Raw genomic sequence first — 19,409 nt, 5'->3', positions numbered from 1 at the left:
AGTAAAATTTTATTCAAATGTTTTTTTTTCATTATTTACAGTATCAGTAATGTCATAAAGATATATATATATAAGTTCTGGTCATAATAGAAACATCCAGGAAGGAGAATAATAACACATCTATCAACTCACATCAGTCTTCACAGAATTAGGTTTTCACTTTTCAAAGCCCATAAGAATTTTAGACATTCCTAAGATTCAGCAATAATGATGCACATGAACCAAGCGTGACTATAGTAAATTGTGTAACAAAAGCCCTTTAAAATTAATAATTTTGTAGCAGTCAACAACTAAGCAGGTACTTGATTTACAAAGATTTGCATCATGCATGTAAAATTTATATAAAATTCAAGTTGCAAAAATACAAATCTACATGTTTGAACATAATATTAATTTAATTAAAATATAGGTACCCACAAAAAAAATATATATATATATGTTTATTTTATTTTTAGTTTGGTACTTTACATACTTGCAAGATACTTCGAAGGGAAAAAAACTTTAACCTTGTATATTTGTATAGTCTAAGGACCAGTTTTACTGGTGATTATTTGGTTGAAACACAATTATAAATAACATTAAATATTTTTTCTTTAATCCAACAGTTTAGTTGGTTTTAAGTTAACTTATACCTAATAAAGGCATTATTTACATTTCCTTCCTGCCCACAGAGTGGTTTAAAAAAAATTCAATTTTTTTTTTCGTAACAGCCATAAACATAACTTAGAAGAGGAAGGCATGGAGTAATAGAGGCAAACAACACAAATGCAACATAATAAATTTAACATGAACCTCTTCCTCAATTTTCAAAGAAGCTGGGTTTCCACCAGGGACATACACAGGGAGAAGGAAAAGATGGGGATGATATCACCCCCTCCCTAGAAATCCTAAAAAAAAAAGGGGGGGGGGGGGGTTGCGTCTGTAAAATCGGTTTACAGACTATAATGTTACGTGATAACGTCATAAGAAAACATTGATGAAAATTTGCATACTTTTTAATTTTCAAATATTATTTACAGTTTTTGCAAATTTAATTTAAATAATTTGTTTAAATATAATCACGGACAATTAGTTAAAAAGCCCGCCTTAACCTGTTTGATATTATATAAGATTTTCTCGCACGGTTGTTGGCCGGTTCTTGCACGCTCGGCTCAGGCGTGGTGCGTGCAGCCGGCGTTCATCGATTTATAAGACGTTATCACGTCAAAAAAAAATCTATCATTCCCACCAACAAAAGGAAATAATCTGAAAGCAAAGAGAAGGAAAAGTGGTTCTATCCCCCCTCCCCAATGGAATGAAATTCTGCATACGCTCTTGGTTTCCACTGGTATGCAGGTATAGCGAGCTAAGGTTTTGTAGTTGGCTCAACCTCAATATCACGCAAGTTAGGAATTACAGGCTTGGGAAGACCAAGTCACTCATAGCCACAATACCTTTGAATTTAGCATTGAGTATTACAAAAATTCTGAGGTTTTGATCACCGTAACATTCACAGAAATCACAACTGTAACTATACTTTAATGATTTTAAAAGCATAAATGAAAACTGTGCATTTGGTCCTAAAGATGACACACACAAATTTGAAATGTCCCTAATTATGACATTTAAGTTCTGAAAGCTGACAATCTTTAAAAAAAAAAAAAAACATAATTAATATAAATTACTACATACTTATAAAAATTACACCAATAAGACTCATTATCTAACACAAATAAGCTACTTCGTGTGCCAAATTTAGTAAGAAACAAATAATAAAAAATTCAATTAACACTGCACTGTCAGCCATTTTATGGGTCATTCTACAAAAAGTGTGCAATTTGGATTTTGAAATCTCAAAACTTAAAAATATGATTTTTTCATTATTATTTTTACAGTAACAGTGGGACGGTTGGCAATAGCAAATTATTATATATATGTACCCAAATTCATTATATTTTTCCATTCCAGGCAAAGATAGGTGGGTGGTAAAGCATGGGAGCAAAGAAATGAGCTGTTTAGCATCTGCCTTACATATTTTTTTCATACAGCGACCCTATACCGAGGAGAACGATTACTACAAGGTCAAACTGCATGCTTTCACTAAGCACATCTCTCCCACACACACACTTGCACTTATAAACAATTTATTCTCTTTTGGTAATACTCATTCTATCTGAGACGTATGTCACAGTAAACAAAAGTAACAGAAAAATGATTGCTAGTAAAAAAATTGTTCGCCAACTACTTCGTAACCCAGAAAATAAATCTTATTAACAGGTATTTTATTGGATTTTATAATGGTATTTGTTCCATACACACAAATAATGCTGGTACCATTCCTTGTGATGGGTGGAACATCTAAAATACAAATACAAAAGAACAATTTGATTGAAGACATTAGGCCAACCTGACATAAATCATGCTTAACACACCTGATGCCATACATGCTTTGCCCCCGACTGGCTTAAGCATCTGCTTGCTGGAAATGCTAACAAAAAAAAGGTCAATAGAAATCTTCAAACACACATAATGCAGGAGATTCAAAGAGCACTTATATTAACATCTTTAAAAATATCAACTGAATAAATTTGTCAATATGCAACACCAGCTTATCTCTACTTTCAAAATCAATTCACTTTGGTGAGAAAAAGCCAGAACCATACTGGAGTAGACACAATATTGGCAGAATTAAATGTGGAATAACTAAAATAAATGAGGAACTGGTAGGAAAATAATTAATTTTAATTTGGTCTTCCTTACACAGATATAATATTAAACTGCCATTCAAAGTTTTTCCAGCTTTATATTTTCAAATTAAAAAAAAAAGTGTTCCTAAAACATAGCACATTTGGAAGACAAACACTTGTGTACCATACTGAAAATCTAATTTTCGTACTTATTTTTAATTTTCAAAACCCTTCACTAACTCATTCACAATTAAGTACGTATTTAAGCAGAACTTCTATATTATTCAAAGTTTAAAAAAAGATGCTTTTCAAAAAAGCTTTAAGCCAAACTTGGTGATCTCACATCCTTGAGTCTGGCAAGAGCTCTTGCTTTGATAAACAACATAAAATTATTAGAAAAAAGATAATTAAAAACACACATATACATAGTATGCCACAAAGAAGTATACAGAGATGTGCAAAACACACATAAACATATGAAAACTTTCAACAATAATTATATAATTTTCAGTATAAATATGTATAAGAAAAAAAAGTAACAATATTTATTTTACTTAGAAAGAGCTAGCTTAAATTTTGTTTACAGGAAAACAAGTTATGTACAGCCCTTACAAATACTATTAAATGCCAAAATCACTATAATATTCTGAACTCATGTAAAAAAAAACTGTAAATGCAGCTTTAATGTCTTGTATACAATTAATAGTCTATAATAACTTCAATCTAAAATCCATTACACACAAATTTGGTTGAATCCAGGTAGCAGAAGGGCATACGCACATCTCTGGTCTTGATTTATTCTAACTGAGCCATCAGTATGGCCAAAGAGTGTACTATATATACTATATGTACATTATGAAGTATTTCCGATGTAGATACAAACCAAAAATGTTTGAAACTGAACTTATTAACAAATAATAAAAAAAATTTCTACACAATTACATTGAAATCAATATTTAAACACTGACGTTGACTCTAAACCTCAAACAAAAACATCAGCCTTAACAGTGACATGCTTTATGCACTTTCCGGATTCACAATATGGATACAAATAGGCAATATTAAAAAAAAACATAAACTTGTCTAACCGTCAGAGAACAAAAATATACTGTACAGAAATACATACACATATTAATTTACTGCTCAATTTCTACAATTCCTTTACTTTAAAATTGTTTCAGAGACTGCTGCAAGATGATACAGCATATGGCAATGTTTACCATAGTAGGGTTAACAAAAATAGTTTCAAACGATCAGAATAATCACACTAGCTGTACTAGAGACAATATAAGAACTAAACCTGTTTAACTGTGGAACTTTAAACAAAATCTGCAGCATTAAATAAGCAGTCTCCCAAACTTGCCACTACGATAACATAATAACATAAGTTACTCACATACTTGTATATAAAACTACTGGATTTCATGCATCAAATTGTCTAATGCAATTTTTCTACACAAATATAACAAACATTAATTTGATAAGATCACATTACATAAGATCACAACATTTACATTACCCTGCCATTCTCCCAGCAAGTCAATTTTCAGTCAAGGCATGAACCACCTTTGAGAGGCAACATGAGTAATAATGGGAAACAATTACTGCAAAAACGTTGGAAGTATTTAATATTTAACTGAGACATATTTCGCCACAATGACTGCTTAAAGATGCAAAGAAAAAAATAATGATGTGCAAATTTTGCAACTTCCCAACAAGGGTTTGTATTAATATTACAATTTTAAATGTGTAAATGTTCAAGTGTTTAAAATAGCAAGATGTTTTCAATATTATCTCATAATGAAAGTTAAAATTTAACAGTTAAGTTATTTTCACTTTTCCTGTATTCTCTCTCTCCCCCCCCCCCCCCCCCCCCCCCCCATAAATGTACTACGTGTTAAGTGAAACAAATTTTATTTACCACTTTATTAAAAATTTTGACTTTTCACACCGCTTCTACCGGTTTTTTTACACAGCTCTTACCAGGTTTTTTACACCGCTTTCACTAGTTTTTTTGCACCGCTATTGGTAGTTTTTATTTACCATTTTTCAGGGTCCCTACTTATTGGAAAGGTGCATCGCTAAAAAATCAACAAAGATAAAACAGCTTGGGTGTTTACCAGGACCATAAACAAGGGAGAGGAATGTGTGCAGGGGAAGGTGGGGGGAATTCATAGGGTCTATGCACTAGAGACCCTGGTTGTGTTTAGAAAATTTTTTTCTGTAATGCAGGAGTTCACCCTTCTAGTATGATGAAAATTACAGGTTGATTGATAGTAAAATTCTTTGAAAACCTTAGAAGCGATGTGATATGTGCATCATGTTTATAGTTAAGGCCATTAATGTTTATAATCTTTACGTTTTTTATAAATTGTGGGGTTTTAAGAGTTGGGTATTTAAACTATTAAGTGATGGGAAGGAGGCCAATTTAATTATTTCCTCAATGGCCCTGGTGTTCACAATGAAATGATGCCAACTCGCTTGTGCTTCACACCTTGAATGAACGGGTAGTTATTATTTCCCATGGTGTTCTGGTGGACACACACCTTACTAATTATGCTACTCACTTTCATTCAACGGTTGTCACAACTATTCGAAAGATACTATATTTCATCGTTATCTGGACATTTACATTGGACTAATTTTTGTAGTACAGCAAGGATAAAAATAGGGCAGCATGACAGAAGAGTACGCAGACTTTTATTCCACTTAGTATTAGCTTCTGGAAAAAACAAAATACATAGAATACTTGTCACTATTTACATACGAATACGTCCACAAATACCCACAAGAAGTAGAAGTCGCATAAACATAGTACTGTTCCACGGTTACCTCCCCCGCTCTGTCCGGTGACCCGCACCTACAAAGAGCCAGAGGTGCACGGAAAGATTCAAGAGTCAAGTGTCGTGGGAACTGTCAGCTGTCCCACCCAGCTTTACACGGTTACAAAGAGATTACATACATTTTGTTTGTTTTTTTTGGTTACTATGTGATGTATAGTTTCCGGCTTGATCGTTCGTGCTGCGCATCTTTCTCGTCAGGTTACCTCATCATCTCGCGGAACTTCTCCAGCTCCACTATGCTCGTCGAGAGCCTGGAACACCGAGAAGCCAATCAAACTGCAGGGTGGAACTGAAACGTGTGGCAAGGGTCACATCGCAAGACTACCAACAAGTATTACAGCTGAATATGATTACAAAACATCATCGGCAAAGATCCCTGGGAAAGAGGGGCTGGGCTGGCCTGGCCCCAAATATCCTCTTGAAGGAGCTCACTTGAGCCTGCAAAATCGTATCTGTGTAGGTCAAAACTAAGTTTTAATTAAGTTGCATTTAAAATGCTAATTTCAAAATATTAGATGCTAATTTATAAACTAGATGCTAATTTTGAAGGGAAAAAAATAAAACCTAATTTTTACAGCCCCTAGGTATTGCAGATACACATCAATAAATACTTATATAAATGTCTGTATTCATGCAAATACATACTTATCTATAACCATTCTTCAAAAATGCAAAATACACAATTTATATTTATTTTATTTTCATTTATACATACTTCACCCAGAAAGCTGTGTAATGTTAATACATTTCAACACTCACCTTCCAAAAGCATTGAAGAGTGCCACTATTTCACCTCTCTTAAGCTGGAACTTGCTCTTGGAAACATCACTCAGATCATTCCCAAAAGGGTCCATGGAGTCAAACTTGCCCGAAAACAAAATCTTCAGCGCTGTGCCCAAGCCTTGTATCTGTGTGCATCAACCCTTACATGAGCCACTACGTTAGTGATATCATCAGGTTAGCTTGACTCTCGCACAAACACACAAGAAACTTAACTATTAATAAACTAGCTTAGGTTTCAAGGTTGCATCATGATGAAGTAGTAGCGTACTGTTCAGACGTTTCGCTCTTGCATCACGGCAGGCATCTCAACACTGTAGATGCCTGATTAAATCCAGAGTAAAAAAATTAGTACATATACCACTGTGGACTTGACCACAAAAGCCAAGATAGTTCATCATAGAATGGCAGTGAAAACCTGCAATCTACGTTAAAAGGCAGACCTAATAACATTATAAGAAACTAATCAAATATAGGCACAAATCATTTCCATATGGCCCATTCTACAATAACACAGAAAAGGACAGGGATCACATAAATGAATATATAAATCATGAAAAAGAGTATCTATAATGGCACGCGTGCAAACATGAAAGAGTATGGAAAACTAGACATGGCCCATTTCTTTATTTTAGAGTACTTCGTGCAACCAGGCAGTGGTGGTAGCAATTTTTTTCTTACGTTTTAAATACTTTAAAAATTGTTTCAATTACAAGAATATCTGTACACATACAGAGTTCTCATTACATTTAGGTGTGTTTTTATTATACCATAAATAAATCCAGACCGTGTTATGTTTGCAAATCTAAAAAATTTTGCATTCAAATTATGGTTTCGTTACCATGATATACAAGATTTATTTTAAGTTTTAGTAACTATTTTGCCCTTCAAACTTTAAATGACTGCACATTTCGTACTGCATTACTATGTTTGCAAATAACATTTCATTTTTACATATGTAGGTAACTTTGTTATACTAATTGTTTTGGTTACAAAATTTTTAAAACTTTACACTTCCACGTTCCATTTTACGTTCACGCATCGTTGTAAAACGGCCTTAAACAGATCATCCTATATACAAATTAAGTTATCTACCCGTGCTTCAAAGCAAGTCATGGATGTTTTGCAGACAAAAATAAGTAATAAATAATGTTTTTGTACCTCATGAACGAAAATAGATGACCCATTGTATGGAAGGTCTCAATTTCTTACACTTTAGAGTCATTCAGTGTTTGTAAAATGGCAATTTTATTTTAAGTATATAAAATCTAACTAAAATCCACATAAAAATTTCATACGAAGCTATTTTGTCTACCACAAATATTGGTAATATTAAATGCACAATCATTAAATTTTTATTTCAAATTCTTTAAGATTTAAAAATGTAAAAAAAAAAAAAACTCAATTCCAAATAGGATAATTAAAACCACTGTAAATCATAAGAGACAAAAAAATTAACTCAGCTGAGTATAATGAATTGTGAATCCAAGCTGAAACAACACTTTGCTTCACTAGGTTTAAATGCAATTACCTATTTCGTAATTAAAATTTGAATAAATTACAACTTGGACTAAACCAATAATAATAAATAACTTCCACAAAGGTGTATCACCTGCAGCTTTCCCCACAGTTTGCACTTGTCGCAGCCCACACAGTCCATGATGCGCGATATGTTCCGGAAGTGCTGGCGGAACTCTTCCTTCAACTTGCGTGCCTGCTTTCCACCAGAAAACATCGAGCTTTCATTAAAGTGATCAGGAAATGACCTTAAAAGAAAGAAAAAAGAAAAAAAGAAAATTATCACCAAATTAGTTAAAAACCACACTACAAAGAGTCTAGTTTCTGTATTAGTCATTACATGCAAATCATGGGTATGTGTATTAAGATTTTTCAAAGCCACACAATAAATTGAACCAAATGTTGTTGCAGTTGCAGAAGCAAAACCTCAAATGTAAATTGCGGTGATTTTTTAGTATCACAGCAAATATTTCCTGTAGTAAATGGAACAAAATAAAGAAAATAACAACTACTTGTTGTTAGACACCAAATAAAGTTAAATACAGATTTTCCTAAAGAGTTTGTTTTGGATGTACCTACAGTGAAAAATCTTCAAAACAGCATTTTATGTTTAGGCACAACTGTAATACTGCACCAATTGAGTCACTAGAACACAGGTTTTTAGGGTGGATTCCAGCTGTTGACTTAGGATGGCAGGTCGCGTTACTGTGCTGTCAACGTTCTTAGTTCTCTCAATTTTTATAGTTATTTTTAGTTTTCATTCCATTAGTTTCTCCCCTTTATCTAGCCGGTTACATTTCACATTTGGTACTCCTGTTAAAAGTTAAAACATTATTGACGACCGATAATCCAAGAAAATGGCCAATCCAGCATGGCGTTTGTTTGGACTTGTAAATATTGTGTGTAATTTAGTGTATAGTGTTTGGAAACATTTGAATTTTGAACTTCCCGCGCTGCTTGCTAGCAGCGCCAAGTTTTTCAAGTTGGCTGCCTGCCAAGGTGGGTAGCCCTGCAGCTTCCGGCAACGAAGCAACAGTTGTTGTTCAACCATCATGGCGGTAAGTTGTGCTATCGTGCACGCTTGCTGCCAATCGAGTTGTTTGCAAGTCCATCGTCATTAATTGTGTTGTTTTTATCTGGATTTTACAGTCTCGTACGTCTCTAAACAAAACAGCGTTGGTAGCGAAAATGCCGGAACACTGAAAACCTTTCACCGCAGACAGCTTTTTGAATCCCCCGGAAACCAAGTGTTGAAACGCTGCGCACCTGACGACGGAGAGGAAGTTCCTGACTGCGAGCCGCACTTCCTCGTCCTCCGCCTCGTTGCCGGTGAAGTACTCCTCGCGCTCCAGGAAGGGAGATGCCTTGGCCAGGGCCCTCAGCTCCAGCAGGTACAGGAAGTAGAGGTTCCTCAGCCAGGACGGGCCCTCCCCGTCGGTGCGCTCCGGGTCGAACCTGCGGTGGAACTCCTGCAGGTTGGGGCCCCACTTGCCCTCCGGGCTCCCCAGCAGGGAGGTGTTGTCTGCAACACACACACCTACACGTCCCTTGCACTGTCAACACTTCACTGCTCTGCTTTCAGGGCACAATGTCAAGAACTCAACCGACTGTTCCGTAGCTATACTAGGCTGCATGGGCGTAGAACCCGTATTCGAGGTCGAACTGACTACAAATAGTTTATTATTTGTTTTTGTAATCGAAAATTTGAATATTCACGCAGGCCTACTAAATAAATTAATAATAAAAAAATAATAAAAAAAATACCTTACACCATTCTTCACAGAATGTTGTTTCAGGTATGGACTGTACCTAACACTTCGTAATCACTACTACTACTACTACTTATCCCTCTAAAACCAAAGTTATTAAAACTATATAACTGCTTTCAACCCAAAATGTTGTAAAATTAAATTTAGATAAAATATCATAATAGTTTACGAAACTCACCAGACAGAAGATACTTGGAGACAGCATGAATATTAATACTTGAATGAAGACCAGAAATTGTGCGATAGAATACCCTTTTCTCAAGACACATGCCTGTAACCAAAACATACAGAATAAAATATGAGTTGCATAATTTGTGCAATGAAGAAATATAGAAATTTGTTTTAATATAACCTATTGCTTGTAACGAAATGATCAAAATAATCTTTGGTTTGAGCATAGGCTAAGTCAGGCAAACATCAAAAATTAAATATTATTCCAATTCTAAAACAATTTTACACAGTATTAATTAACGTGTTTTCTCGCATAATCTTCGCACATTTTATTCTAAAATCAAGTTTTAAAAGTAGGGGTGTGACGATTATGAGGAAAAAAAAAATTTGTTAAAGTTATTTATGAAAACAAAACCCATTCATGGAAAGTATGTTTATTTAAAAAGTGAAGTTTAAAAGAGCACGCCAAACATTTTAAATTAATAAGTCATGCAACAAAACCCTTTCCTCGACTTTAAATAGAAAAACCAAAACTGTGATTTGAACGCAAGGCACTTGAATCTGTGATGAGAACTAACGCGTAACTATTGTCGTAGTACACACTTGCTACGAAAGAGTACGGGCCATCAAATATAGATAACTCGGCAGTTGACAGAGAGCGCGCATTGCATGCAATCAGCAAGATATAGATATTCGACTACGTGTGTGCGCTCTAGTATACAGGAAGCAACATAACCAAACACGAATTATGCCAACTAGCGCTTTCTACAATATTGTAAATGGTACATCGCTACGACGCAAACGAACAGATAAAGGTAATAACGTTTGAAAACGTCTTTAAAAGAAAATTTACACGTCAAGACAACTTTGTATTTTCGTTAATTAAATAAGTAAGTGGTAATGTCCGAATAAATATTAGAAATTCTAATTTAAAATGCATAGTTTTATACGGAAAAGATACCTACACAAAGCGCTCGGCATCTAATAGCGGGACCGAAATCAACATGCAACGTTTACGCGAGAAGTTTTTTCATCCCAATTTTGACGGCCTAAAATAAATGTGCGACGATTGTGCGATAAAAGAGGGTAGTATGTAAACGTACTGCTAAAAGGAATATGTACATAAGTATAATAGGTATAATAAAATTGATCAACTACAATTAACTTATTATCTTTGAAAGATTTTGTGCAATGGGAGTGCATGACTCGATGTAATCTTTTGGACATACGCCATTGCTTAGCACACGTATGTCTGTAGAAGAAAACTACAAAAAAAAAAACCCACAAATTAAGCAAAATATTGCTGTTGTCAGGATTTAACGCCACACAATACTCCACAACAGGAGTTTTTTTTTCCTTTGTTTGTTGACCACATTCCTGTTGTGGAGTATTGTGTGGCGTTCATATCCTGACAACAGCAATTTTTTTGCTTAATTTGTGTTTTTTGTAGTTTTCTTCTACAGACATGCGTGTGCTAAGCAATGCGACTTGTGGCGCTCACCGCTGAGCTTGGAGGACTGGATGTAGGCCCCGTAGGTGTTCTTGGGCCGGAAGCAGTTCTCCATGTAGATGCTGTGCCAGACGCGGTGGGCGGGCTCGCCGCGGTAGCCCGTGTAGCGCTCCGGGTTGAGGAGCAGGTCCACGTACTCCGCGTCCTCGTGGTCATCCTCGCTGTCGCAGAAGCTGTCCCGGGCGTCGTCGTGCGCCTTCCAGCGCGCAAACTCCCTGTACGCGTCTGCACTGGTCGTGCAAGGGGGAAGAGCTGTCAGCGACGGAGCCCACAAGCCGACGAGGCAAGCATTCACAGAGGTCTTCCTTCCCCCTCCCCACACACAGTTTCCTACACCCACCACAGTAACTGCCAGTTACGAATAAAAAAATGCATACAACATACAATAGGCATCTGTAAATATTTTAATTTTCAAATATCAAAACAAATAGTTTATTATTCGTGATAAGATTAAATTTCGAAAACTAACATTTTGGGAAAAAAAAAAAAAAAAAAACAATGTTCAGTCGTTTACTAACAGGGCAGTGTGAGATCTCGAACATCGGGAAAAATTCCTGGATCACAGAGTTTTTTTCAAGTCGGGTGGGTACAAAATTTTCCACGTGATTTTTTGTAATACTACTAATTTAAGACTACATCTGGCCACGTAAAATTTTGATAAGACTAATACAAAAGCAGGATTTAACACAGTCGTTTGGGACCATTACTAACTCCCATATTATCAGCTACCATAGTGGGGAAGAGAGTTCGTCAGGTCATTAAAAATAGATTAACACTATCTGCACACTGATAAGGGTAAATATGTATCCCTAAAAACCACATGTGACGGCGAAGAGAAAGAAATTTGTATAGGTTTAGAGGAAAACATCTAGCCGCATACTCATAGCAAAGACTCCTAAAGGCTAACAAGCTATGACATTTTTTTCTGGTGGGTAATACAAAGTGGATGACCGGATACCGGCCCAAACTCCTGGCGTAGGGACAGCTCAGGCAATTATCTTGTCTTGTGTGGGGAAAAAATAGTCCACACTAAGAGGGGTGATGGGGGGAAAAGTTTACGTCTTTTACCCAAGCTCACACACACTAGGTGGCAAGGAAATACTTGCCTATAGCTGCCACACAAGTGTGCAGGGAGAGACCTTTCGCCACCAGCCGGCAACATTGTGACTTGCAGAAGAGTCTCCACTCCCCAAAAATGTAGAGCAACTTGTGTTTCTTCACAAAAATTTAAATTAGCTGATATGTATTGATGTGACAGACTTTATTATTTAAATATAAATAATCAAAAAATTGAAAAACCTTTAAATTTTGTAGGCTGAAAAAATATCAACACAGAATATCATAGAAAATGTGTGGAATTTTGTGAAACATTTTTTGCTAATTTTTTATGATTCGGTTATTTAAAAAGTTTTAATTGAACTAAAAAATAAAATTATAGGTCTATATATGATACCTAGTGCATCCTTAGTTTATATTGTGTGTAAACTACCAATTCTGCAGGTTCAGTACTGTAAAATGATTTAGTTTTAAAATTGATAAATCACAAATTTTAGACATATTATGGTACAACAAGCACAAAGTTCAAAATGTTTAATTTTTTTTTTTCATTCGGAATCTTAAGCTTTATTTATAAAACTATAGACAGTATTTTTGTTCCCCGCTAATAAATTTATGAAAACAAGTTTCTGGGTGCCTGCATTGCAATCTGCCACCTTAATATGAGGGAATAACAAAATGTATATGTAAGGAAATTAAATACATATTTCTACCAATAGTAAGAAATCTGAATAAATAAATAAATAAAAAGTCTGAATAGATAAAAGCTGAATTACGGTCTAATTAGATTGTATGTGGTGCAGGGTAGATATTATCAATACTCAGAAGACCACATTTAAATTGGATTGTGCGTGGTTAGAGGATGAAATTATTTACTCAAATGTTGACTTTTAAAAGTTTTAGCCGTGCAGGCACCAACAACAGAACTGCACTGGCATCTACTTATTACAATCAAGTTGCATAAAAGGACTCACAGATTGAAAGAACGGCTATCTTAATTCACACATCACAAGAATACAGCTGAGGGAGGGGGGAGGGAGGGGGGGAGGGGGACAAACAGAAGCTTACCTGATAGTGGTGTTCAGATATCCCAGTTCTCTGCTGAATTCATGCTCGCATGCCACATTCTGCGCTGCCTGCGAATACTGCAACAGAGAGCCAGCCTGTGACGACATTGCCTGAGACCATGTGCACTCTCAAAGATATCAAACTGGAAAATTTGTCAAGACATACTCAGATCTTACAAGAGCATTTAAACAGCTTATGAAAGTTATTGCTTGATACTTAAATGATCATTACATCAAAAAGGTGGTTTGTCTGTAAAGTCGGTGTACGTACGATAATTTTACGTGATAACGTCATAAGAAAACATTGATGAAAAATTGCATACCTACTTTGTAATTTTCAAATATTATTTACAGCTTTTTGCAAATTTAATTTAAATAATTTGTTTAAATATAACCACGAACAATTAGTTAAAAAGCCCGCCTTAACCTGTTTGATATTATAGAAGATTTTCTCGCACGGTGGTTGGCCGGTTCTTGCACGCTCGGCTCAGGCGGAACGTGACAATGAGTCATGCTTTTTCGTGCGTACAGCTGGCATTCATCGATTTATAAGACGTTATCACATATGTATCATCACATCTAATAAATATTTTGAAGAGTTGTAACATGGTTTAACATTTTTTTTGTCTTGGGCCAAAGTTACCCTCAAAGGGCCAATGTTACCCCAACTGACGGTATCTTGTATATACATACAGTTATGCAAAAAAATTTCTGAAGCTCTGATAAATGGTTACAAAACTTCTAAAGCAATATTTACCTTAAAATTCGTACTTTCTTTAATGGTGGCAGCATTCTTCGAAGAGACACCTTTCAGACCAGGCGGGATATCTGCCTGAAGAAAAAGTACAGCAATGTCCACGAGAGCCCAGAAAATGGCATAAATAAAGCATACAGTGGAAACCAAACACTTTTTCTGATATACACTATGGTCTGTCTCACCGAACCCCTTCTTGTTCGAAGCAGCGGTGAAAAACAAATTTAAAGTTTGCTGTAATTTTAAGTTGTTGAAAGTTAATCCATGTGATGATAATGACGAACACTTTTGTGAATTATTACACCCATTATATTAAAATGTGAAAATCTGTTTAAATATTTGTGACCGAACATCAAATAATGCAAGGGAGGCTTCATGTTAAAATTTACAGACATAAACCTTAAATAAAAAGAAATACGAGAAAATTAATAAACAAATAATAAATATGGCATGAGCTTAAAGTAGATCTCATAATATATTTTGAGCATTTGCGTGTATAACATTAATTCATGCAACTGCACTGTAACTTTAAAGTCTACATAAGATTATTTTGTATTGATGTTTTTGTTTATTAATTTACCCAATACACACCAGTTCTAGTTGACAATGTTCGTATCAGCATGATTTAGATTCATTCTTTGAATGGTTCTTGCAACAGGAACATTGATTTAAGATGTTTTTTGGACATACGCCATTTGCTTGTTACAATGAATGCCATAAAAAATCTCAATAATGGGCAAAAAAAGACGAATATGCTAACACGCAGAAAACAAGCCATAATCTACTGATGTAACAAAAAGTTAAAAACATAAACAGCACATAAAATTTCCAGGCCTGAGTTCTAAAAACACAACTGTTGTCATACTGGGTTCATGTGTGCTGTCATCATGGTGTTCAAAGTATCTGTCTTGTCACATAGCTGGGTTCATCTGTGCATCTGTGATGTCACTTGTCACATTATCCACATTATCTGTTCAGTATCATAGTTGAGATTTGTCTGTTTGTTACTTTTGTCCAAGGTCATGTTATGTATTCATTTACTGCTCTTGTTAAAACTGTCTCATTGTGTTGACTCACAGTGTACGTGTGATTTTTTTATTATTATTACTAATTCTTTCCATTGAATTTTCTGTGCTGTCTTAAGTTTTTAACTTTTGACACCTGCTGATTTTGACTTGTTTTCAGTGTGTTTGCATATACATATTTTTTTTTGTCCGTTACTGAGGTTCCTTATGACATACAGTGTAACCAGCAATGGCTCTTGTTAAAAACTATACATATATTAATTCTTGCGTTAGCTAAGTTTTGATGCAGTACACTCAGTAGACACACAACTAGAAAACAAAAGGTGAGAGAGAATTAGCTTTCCTACTCAGCAGAGAATCACTCTAATGCCGTTCAGATACAAAACTTACTTCCAAACAAGGTTCCACATGGCAGTAGCGGATTGCACATCGGCTGTCGTCAGACCAAAAGGGGCATTCATGCTTCAAATTCACCTGAAACAACACAATATTAAATTTTAAAACTCTCTAAAACTTAATAAATAAATGAAGCAATGAATAACAATAAAAAAATAAAAGCAATTTTTTCTATAAAATCAAAATGAAGAAATCAGTTTTACATATTAGAGCATAGCATGATGAAAACAAACACAGCATATCACTAACAAAAAAAAGTTTTTCCTTTTTTAATTTTCAACATTCATTAGTTTAAATTGGACTTTCCAGTGGTCCATGTTAAAAAAAAATCTCATTTTAATGCCTGAAAACAAATTTTATTATCTTCTCAGTACTTGCTGTAATTTTTTTAGGTGGTTGAAAGTTGTGAAATAGGATTAAACTGTTTTTTCAAGGAAAATTAAAAATTTCTCAAACCAGATGAAATATTACATGAATTATTGCATCAGAATGAACAATATCCTTCAAAATTAATATCTGGACCTTTTTTAAATAGGTACCATCTACAGATGATGAAACGAGAATAACAGTTGAGCAACATGAGTTTCCTAATTGAATGTATAGGAAGTGAGATTAATGGTTCATGGTGCTTATAAAAACCAATTACATTATCATTAATTTTAGATGGACCAAACAGAAGGTAGCCAACCTTGCTCAGAGCAATACTTTCTCTAGAGAAAGCCAATTAGGCTACGTGGACTTTCAACCATGCTGTACCGACCCACTTAGCCATAATTCATCCACATTTGTTTATGTTAATGCCAACCTTGTAAAAAAAACTAATCATACCTTGTAGAACCGGAAATAGTTCTTGTTGAGGAGAGACTGTAACCTTGGAAACACCTTCATGTTGTTGAAGTGGTCAACTGTGTCCACACTGCAGCTGCAATCATCTATTCTCCCTTTCAGCTGAAAATGGAATGGAAATAATTTTATTTCAATTATCAATAATGAATTAAATGATCACAGCTTATCAGAAGACAGGTATAGGTTTTCATATCTGAATTTAAATATCTTACAATACCTTACATAAGCTGTTTTTCTCAATAACAGCTTCTTTATAATGCACACACATACAAACATTTATAGATTATAAACTTTCAACCCACTGTAACATCCAAAAATCCTGGTTCAAGGATATTATGGCTAGTAAGCCAATAAAAAAAAAATAAAAAAATCATTCTAATTTAGTTATGAATCTGAGTATCCACTAACAAAAGCACAACACATCAATTATATTGAAGCATTAATTTTTAATTTTCAGCATACTATCTACAAAAAAAGGGGTTTATAAAATCATATTACTGTGATGTCCATCGAAATGAAAACTGATTGCAAAGTTAACCTAGGTGTATAATAATGAAAACACAGGTTAATAAAATAAAATAAAAAGAGCAATTTGTTTATAATTTTAAATTTAAGTAATTTTCATAATTCAAAATTTTTTCAGGGTAGTATTCAACCCTTTACAGTTTCCGAAGCGAAGTCTCGTGGTTAAACGAGGTGTTAACAATAAAATAACCTAAAATAACCCAACACACTTGGAAAAATTGCAATTAGCAAAATTGTGAATTAAAACCTAATTTAATGAATTACAAGAGCTACAAATATTAATATTTATTCAAGTTTTACATAGTGATATCATTACTTATACTTACTTTACAGAAACAATGATCACTCAATTTTGGTTCAGAAGAAAGAAACGAAATAACAGCACAAAATAAAGATAATAATATCCACACGCCACAACTATTATATAAAGTCATAGTAAGAATAAGCCTCATCTTCAAAAAATTATTTACACTTCTGATAAAGGCGAAATAACACAATAACCGCAACTGACACCACACACTTTCTTATAACAAACAGGTCATTTCAGGACGAACTGTGTTGTTGACATCAGCTAGAAACTGTAAAGCGCTTTAAAGGTTAAATAAAAAGTAAAAGTATTAAAAAAGAGATACGTAAGTACTTATGTTCACGTTGGCTGTACATTTTAACATGGGTCCACATCCAGCACGCAAAACTGCGCCGTGCAAAATGTTTTGTTCGTGACTACATAGAAGAGTGGGTCGGGGGCAAAAAAAAATTTATAAAGGAAAACAATGAAGCGAACTTTATATGGTGGGACGCTCGTGCTTACCATTTTAAATTGTGCGCGTGTGCATGCTGGAGTTAGTGTGTACAACACTAAACTGAAGACTTATTTTTAAAACAAATAGTTTAAAATGGTTCATTAATTTCAAAGAAAGTGGAAAGTCAAAAGCACTGCTTATATTGTTATAGTTTATTTATTTAAGAGAAAATGTAAACAAAAAAGTCAATAAAAAAGCGACAATGGGTAACTGGGAGGAAAGGTGATCGAGAAGTACCTGCAAGTACTGTATGAGCAGTCACTGGAGGAGGGACAGCTGCCGAGGCAGTGGAAAGAAGCAGTGGTGGTGCCAATCTATAAAGGGAGTGGGAATAAGGCACACCCGGCAAACTATAGGCCGGTCAGCTTGACGTCGAACGTAGGCAAGGTAATGGAGAGGCTAGTAGTGAGGTACATAGTAGAAAGGGTGGAGGAAAGGGACTGGATGGATGAGAGGCAGCATGGCTTCCGGAGGGGTTGCTCCTGTGAAACACAGATGGCGAGGCTGCTGGAAGACATGGTGGAGGCAGTGGATGAGGGAAAGCAGTTAGACTCTATTTTTATAGACTTTGAGAAAGCGTTTGACAGGGTGCCGCTGCCGTCGTCCGGGGTCTCGGGCTCGAGTCCCGGTGTGGCTCCTAGTGGGAAAAGGCGGTTCTTGATCTGTGTTGTCCGGGTGGGCGCCAGACTAGCTCGTTTCTAGTCGTGAATTTGGGGTCGTGGATGTATGTGCCCCTGCGTGGCCCACTAGGGCCGGCGGCGGTGTTGCGTGAGATGATTTTAAATAAGAGACGTGGAGTTGAGGTGGCGGTGTCGTACCTTTTATTCAGAGGAGCGAGTCGTACACAATACAACACTCTACAGAGGTCCCCGGGGGGTTTTACTTGTTATTCCGTGGCGCCGTATTGTTTGTGTTCCGCGTTACGTGGCCTCGGATGCTGTTATGTCTCAGACGTCTCACTGGGTACGCAGGTAACGTAATTTCGTAACACAAAGGCGGGACACAAAATACACTGAATTAAGGGGGTGCGTACAGGTTACGTGGCACTCGTTACTCGGGTAACGTAAGTTAGCAATACAAAATACGGGATACAAAAATACACTGAATTAAGGGGGTGCGCACAAGTTACGTGGCACTCGTTACTCGGGTAACTTAAGTTAGCAATACAAAACACGGGATACAAAAATACACTGGATTAAGGGGGCGCGCACAAGTTACGTGGCACTCGTTACTCGGGTAACGTAAGTTAGCAGTACAAAATACGGGATACAAAAATACACTGAATTAAGGGGCGGGCGATTGGAGACGGCCAATCCCGTATGCAAATGTCTCGGCGCGGGTGTTGTGCCCACTGTGGTGAAACACGCACCGCAATTAAGTTTGTCCAAGTTCCCTTGCGGGTTTGTGGTCAGCGCCGTGCGCGTGACCTTAAACAAAGTTCTGTACGTTGCGGGAGACGGCCCGTGCCGTATGCTGAAGAGCAGCCCCGCTGACCAAGTGTGGTGCGGGGTGTCCTTAAGTTGATGCGGCCGGATTAGGTCCGGGACCGAAAAAAGGGACCGGGTACTCACGGAGAGGTTAAGTAATAAAAGGGGTTTGGTTAATTAGTGACTATATTTACCGGACGTTACTTTTAATGTAGACAAAGGATGTTGCCTCTCCGTGGGACGTAGGTCCGCC

General features: G+C 35.9%; 1 protein-coding gene across 1 annotated transcript; it reads right to left on the bottom strand.

Moving 5' to 3' along the window:
• Positions 1–5,629: 5,629 nt before the first annotated feature.
• On the bottom strand, positions 5,630–17,526 carry LOC134541798 (ero1-like protein). Its single transcript, XM_063385481.1, has 11 exons — positions 17,253–17,526; positions 16,384–16,503; positions 15,550–15,633; positions 14,138–14,212; positions 13,382–13,458; positions 11,249–11,487; positions 9,755–9,847; positions 9,074–9,329; positions 7,902–8,055; positions 6,269–6,417; positions 5,630–5,760 (listed from the first exon to the last, which is right to left on the bottom strand). The coding sequence occupies exons 1-11, from the start codon at positions 17,376–17,378 to the stop codon at positions 5,709–5,711; spliced, it is 1,425 nt and encodes a 474-aa protein (XP_063241551.1). The 5' UTR covers positions 17,379–17,526; the 3' UTR covers positions 5,630–5,708.
• Between the last annotated feature and the right edge of the window lie 1,883 nt (positions 17,527–19,409).

The sequence above is a fragment of the Bacillus rossius genome (genome assembly GCF_032445375.1).
Source record: "Bacillus rossius redtenbacheri isolate Brsri chromosome 4 unlocalized genomic scaffold, Brsri_v3 Brsri_v3_scf4_2, whole genome shotgun sequence".
Lineage (NCBI taxonomy): Eukaryota > Metazoa > Arthropoda > Insecta > Phasmatodea > Bacillidae > Bacillus > Bacillus rossius.
Note: the sequence above shows the minus strand (reverse complement) of the source record. Positions and strands in the feature narration are given on the sequence as shown.

Excerpts from the sequence above, each read along its gene's own strand:
- LOC134541798 (XM_063385481.1), bottom strand. The coding sequence starts at position 17,378 with ATGAGGCTTATTCTTACTATGACTTTATATAATAGTTGTGGCGTGTGG. Across the intron at positions 11,488-13,381 it reads TATCTGAACACCACTATCAG|TGCAGACGCGTACAGGGAGT; the intron begins GTAAGCTTCTGT and ends TTGCACGACCAG. Across the intron at positions 8,056-9,073 it reads AACTTCCTCTCCGTCGTCAG|GTCATTTCCTGATCACTTTA; the intron begins GTGCGCAGCGTT and ends CTTTCTTTTAAG.